This window comes from Ranitomeya variabilis, chromosome 2, assembly GCF_051348905.1.
Source record: "Ranitomeya variabilis isolate aRanVar5 chromosome 2, aRanVar5.hap1, whole genome shotgun sequence".
Classification (NCBI taxonomy): Eukaryota; Metazoa; Chordata; class Amphibia; order Anura; family Dendrobatidae; genus Ranitomeya; species Ranitomeya variabilis.
Window position 1 is genome coordinate 1,023,970,467 of NC_135233.1, and position 6,182 is coordinate 1,023,976,648.

At 41.3% G+C, this 6,182-nt stretch overlaps 1 protein-coding gene across 1 annotated transcript; it reads left to right on the top strand.

Moving 5' to 3' along the window:
* Positions 1-1,546: 1,546 nt before the first annotated feature.
* LOC143810148 (uncharacterized) lies at positions 1,547-5,884 on the top strand. Its single transcript, XM_077293034.1, has 2 exons — positions 1,547-1,972; positions 5,274-5,884. Exons 1-2 carry the CDS (start codon positions 1,583-1,585, stop codon positions 5,544-5,546), a joined length of 663 nt encoding a protein of 220 aa, XP_077149149.1. The 5' UTR covers positions 1,547-1,582; the 3' UTR covers positions 5,547-5,884.
* Positions 5,885-6,182: the final 298 nt, after the last annotated feature.

Sequence of the window (6,182 nt, forward strand, 5' to 3'; positions counted from 1 at the left end):
AAAAAATCAGACATGTGAACAAGCCCTTTTTCAAATCTTCATTCGAATGTCCCATTATTGGGGCTGTCTTACAAATCCCAACTTATCACCTAGCGACATGATATTTGGCTATTACTATCAATCACATAGACAATAAATGGAAATGCAGTGTTTATATGTGACTGCTCAAACTGAACACAGGACCCTATTCTCTTGATCACTGGGACCCCCCAGCATAAGGAATTTATCACATTTCCTATTAAATATCTTCCTTATATAGTTCGGGCTTGCCTGCATCTCAATATAGATGAGAAATTAACTTTCCCTGCTCAACCATTAGCCCGGTTCACTATGTATTGATTTAGGCCTTCGCCGGAATTTTTTGGAGAGTCTGAAAACTATACATTTTTGGAAAGGTTATAGTATAAGCAATACGAAAAACAATGTTTCCATTTGCCCCGAGTCCCACGTGACCGCCATATTGGATTTTACAAAATGGCTGACGTAAAACCAATTTTCGTTAATATCTCAGCTTATAAATAACATAAAAATAAAATTTGACAGCTAAACATACATTTTAGGGCTAAGAAATGCAATATTACTAGTTGCAGATGTGTTTTAGATATTTACTACAGCAGTTTTTTATAATTAATTAGTATTGACATAATAATACATAATGACACGAATCACATGTTTTTTTTTTCTTTTATTACAGGAGTTGAACATGACAGACAAACCACAAGCTACTGAAGTCACTTGTGAAGGTGAGGCACCTATCAACTGGAAGGTATGTATGCTCTGTCAGTCTTCCAATGGCAATGAGAAGTTGGTGCAAAATCCTCGGATACAGTCTTACCAGCGCGTTTTGGACATAGTAGCAGAGAGGGCAAGTTTACAAGATGGCAACTATGTTGATATCCATCGACGGATTAGCAACAGGAAAGACACAATCGCTACACATCAGGCAGTCTACCGTCGAAGTTGTTACACAAATGCAATTAACAACGACCAAATACAACGAGCCCGGGACCGTTATGCACATGCATTAGCTACTGGTAGCCACATTACCAAGAAACGAGGATTAAAAAGAGGACGTGCTGAAATGGACGAATCAGGTTCATTAACATCTGACTCTTCATCACCATTCACGAGGTCACATACATGGCCACTGGATAAGGAAAAATGTTTCTTTTGTCAGAACAATGAGAATGAGAAGCTTTATAATGTGAGGACAGTCAACGCAGGGAAATCGTTGAAACAAGCTATTGAAACATCAGATAATTTAACACTGAAAACAAGACTGAACACATGCATTGCACCAGGGGATGCACATTCTATTGACGTCCGGTACCACAAAAGCTGTTGGACAAAGCATGTTTTTCATGGACAACGAGAACGTAGTACCAACAGAACAGACCACAAAGAACCCTTATTACAACGTGCAAGTCTGCTAGAGTTGCTAAACCTAGTGGATATTCAAACACAGAACCAATCATATCTATCTATACAAGATATCGAAACCACTTATTTGAATATGCTTGGTATAGAAGGCGTGGAAAATCACAAACCTACATTCACTAGAAAGTGGCTCAAAGAAATTATAATGAATGCCTTGCCACATCTGAAATCCTGTCTTTCAAAAAACAGAAGGGAATCAGCAGTTCTTTATTCACCAGAAGCCTGTGAGGAAATCATGGTTAATTCTGCAATGGAATGTCGTAGTGATGATGCAGACAACATGCAGACAATCTACAAAGCAGCACAGTTAATTAGGAAAAGCATTGCTAATTTTACAACGGAAGTCAATGATAAAAACACCATAACGGTCACTAGTGACATACACGACGTTCCAGCAGAATTATATTCCGCTATCCGTTGGATCATAACAGGGCCGATTAACAGCCTTGAAACTCAAAGAAGGACCAAAATTGTTGACCGAGCAGCACTCACTATGAGTCAGAACATCATGTATGAATTCAAATCAAAACGCCAGGTCAACTACAAGCCAAAAACCGAATCATCAGTATTCAGACAACCCAACGCACGAGAAAACCCACAGGTCCTGGGGCTAGCTCTGACTGTTCATCACACCACTCGCGATAAGAAATTAATGAATCTTCTTAGTTCACATGGGTTTTGTGTTCCCTATGGCCGTACCCTACGAATGGAAACTGCTTTGGCTAATGCTGTTGTAGAAAACACCCGAGAGTTAAAAGGTCTTTACGTGCCACCATTCTTGAAGAAGGGTACCTTTGTGTTCTTTGCAGTTGATAACACAGACTTTGCAGAGGATACCCCTGATGGGAAAGGAACCACACATGGAACTATTACTGCTGTATATCAGCAAGTAGATGCTGTTGGAGAACCAGTTGCACCACCCTTGAAGATAACAGATGCCCACACTTTATCTGTCACTCCATACCATGTACATATGTTGCACTGTGACAAGCCAAAAGTACAACATACCCAAAGATCAGAACACTTTGTCACAAACAAGGAAATATCAGGTTCTTCCCAACTTTCACAATTTGGATGGATTGTTGCTACTGCTGTATCCAGAATGCAGCAACTAGAGAAAGCATCGAGCAAAATTCCTGGATGGTCATTGGTCAGGATACAACTCACTGTTGTCCGAAAGCAAGCGATTTACCAACGTTGGAGCCTTACCACTGCTACCAGAGCTAGCACACGAGTGGTCAACCTTGCTGACTGTGATCATGCAAGCAAGTGAACTGAGGAAGTTGACTGTTGGTGAAGATCATCCCACTGTTATTTCATTTTATATGGCTCTGTATGAGAAGGTTGTCCAACTTCTAGATGCAAGACCTGATCTGAAACGCACCGTTGTTCCACGACTGGGAGAGCTACATGTTGTAATGGCTGCCCTTCGCGCTCTGGGTACCTCTACGGAGAACTCGGGTATTGATGATGCATGGATAGAAGGTGATGTGTATGGGTCTGCAACAACAAGGCAAATACTGAAATGTACCCATTACAAGCGTGCTCTTCGTGCTCACACATATACATATGTTGCTCTGTATGAACTGTTGCTGGACGAGTTCTTCATTGATAATCCAGAACTAAAACAGGTGTGTTTGATGGCAACAGAGGGAATTGAAGCTGCCTGTTCTGAGGAAAACAAGAACACAAAAAGTAAGTCAGTGAAACAAGCAAGCACTTCCCTACTAGAGGCCTTGACCACTGCTGACATAATCACAGTCTTTCAAACATGGGTGAAACAGAGATCCAAAAATGCAATGTTCAAGTCAATGATGAACTACCTACAGCGAGTGGAAACAATCCTTTTATTTGTTGCTGCAACCAGGAATGCAGACCTTGAGCTTCATCTTCAAGCCGGAGAGCAGCTCAGCAAGCTCTTCTTTGCATTTGACCGGATGAAATACAAGCGATTGTGGCCAAGGTATATCACGGACATGCATGACCTTAAAATAAATCACCCTCAAACATGGGAAGAAATGAAAGCGGGTAACATTTCAGTCACGAAAAGTGCTATCCCATTTGTATCCATTGGGGCGGACCATGCATGCGAGCATCTGAACAAGCTGATGAAAATCCATACTGGCATAGTCGGCATCTCGAACAATGCCAATGCTCGTCAGAGATTCTTCATGGCCACATCTGAACTCTCCCGAGTTGTCAAAGAATATACCAGACAGTTTGATTTAGAACGTGACAAAACCAGAGAGCATCACGATCTTGGGCCAAGTGCAGTCAAGAAGTGTCATCATGTTATTGACAAGATTAAGGAAGCAATTTTGAAACATGGCAACCCATTTGCTGTTGTAGGTGACAAGTTGCACAATGTAATCACCCATGCCTACATCCCTGATGAGTACGTAAAAATGATCCTGAATGCAGATGAGACAGGTCAAAAGCTGTATGAAGACTATGTGTTGGCGCGAATCAATGGGGATGTTAGCCTATGGGCACCAGTAAAGAAGGAGAACAACAGGATGTTCATGTCGGCAAACAAGAAAACCACAGTAAAACTCCGAGACAAGACTGTTGATCTTAAGGAGACCAAGGACTTGTATGGAAGAATGATGGTTTTGGCAAGGTCCAACAGAGACATAAACCAGAAAGTGGCCATTGGGAACTACGAATTCACTCTGACCCCAAGAGCCTTTTTTGCTCCAGATGGTACAATGTTACCATGCCATGACAAATCAAAACTGATCAGTCTCCTTAACAAGTTGGTTATAGTAGAAACTCCACAGAAAGATCTGCAGCCAGAAGATAGGATGGACACAAGATCAGATGCTCCAAGTCGCAAGATAGCCCTGGTAGATGGAATGGTTCTTCTGCAAAAGATGGCCAAGAAACCGGCAACACTAGTGACAGTCAAAGATCTCAGTTACTGCTTCAATGACAGGCTTATGTCTCTCACAGAAAATTACGATGAAATAATCCTTGTGTTTGATACGTATAGGGAAAATTCTCTCAAGGATGCTACCAGGGATAAAAGAAGAAAAGGAAAGGCACCAATTCAGTACCAGGTCAGAGATGAAACAAACATTAATCATATTCCAATGAACAGGTTCCTTTCACATGACAAGACAAAGGCTGACCTGACCAACTATCTTGCTGCAAAGACTCTAGAGTTCAACAGTTCATCACAAAAACTGGTCATCACTTGTTCTTCAGGGTGTACCAGGAGCAACAAAAACTTAGTTTTCGACGACAACAATCACGAAGAAGCAGACACACTGTTGATCTACCAAGCTGTCTTGGCAACACAACGAAACCCACCGGATGCAAGGATGGTTTTCTTCTCCCCTGATACCGATGTACTGGTGTTGGTCATAGCTAACTATGACCTCATGCTGAAGAATACATCGATTTCAATGGTCTCTGGGATGATCGAGATAGAGCCAATAAGGCGAGTCATAGGGGCAGACAGAGCAAAGGCTTTGACAGCCTTCCATGCATTCACTGGTGCTGACACAACTGGAAGGTTCTCTCGAATTGGCAAAGCAATCTGGCTGCAAGCTTACATGAACGCAACACCAGATGTAATCAGTTCTCTGCAGATGCTTTCGACTGAAAAAGAAGTGAGCGAAACTATGTTGTCAACTCTTGCTACCTTCGTATGTTTTGCTTACTCTCCAAAAGGCATTTTTATTAAGAATATTCCCGAACTGCGATGGCATCTATTTTGCAAGCATATGGCAGAAAGTGACAGGTTACCTCCTACACTCGGAGCTCTAAAACAACATGTCCTCAGAGTCCATATCCAAGCCAGAGTGTGGGGACAAGCTAACATTGCTTTGCAGGATTCTCAGCTGGATCCCGAGAAGAATGGCTATCACAAAGGGTTGGATGGACAGTTGAAACCAACCATGACAGATGTTCTTCCAGCTCCAAAAGCAATAATCGAGATGATTAGTTGTCAATGCAAACATGACTGTTCTTCTTCAAGGTGTTCGTGCCGAAAAAATAACTTATCCTGTACCGATCTTTGTCAGTGTGACAGCGAGTGTATGAATGACGAGGACACTCAGACCAAATATGAAACTGATGATGACAGTGATGGTGGCGATATGTAAAGACACTCTGGTTGTTCAATAGTTAAAAACATTAACTCTCTGCTTTTCGAGTTCGAAAATTTGTTCAAATATAAACCGATACAATTTGTAGTCGTATATAGAGTATTTATTTGGATACCACTGCATTTCTTAGTACTCAAAATGTATGTTTAGCTGTCAAAATTTAAGTTTTACGTTACTTACAAGCTGAGATATTAACGAAAATCGATGTAAATCAGCCATTTTGTAAAATCCAAGATGGCGGCCACTTAGGACTCGAGGCAAATGGAAACATTGTTTTTCTTATTGCTTATACCATAGCCTTTCCAAAAATGTACATATTTGAAACTCTCCAGAAAATTCCGGCGAAATTACATAGTGAACCGGACTACATTTCCATTTTTGAATAGTGCAGATGTTGTAAGCATCTTCTTCTGTAAAGCTGGGGCACTACTGTATTTTTTTATCCTACCATGGCACTATTTGTGTATAGTGGCTGCTCTCATACAAAGTAAATGATGAGTGCACCAACCCAATAGCATATGTGCTTCAATAACAGCGTAGGGCGCCATGGTGGTTATATCTGTACAAATGGATTTGCCATACATGAACCCTGTGTGGGGGGACATGAAATTGTTATAGGTTATTTAGGTTTAG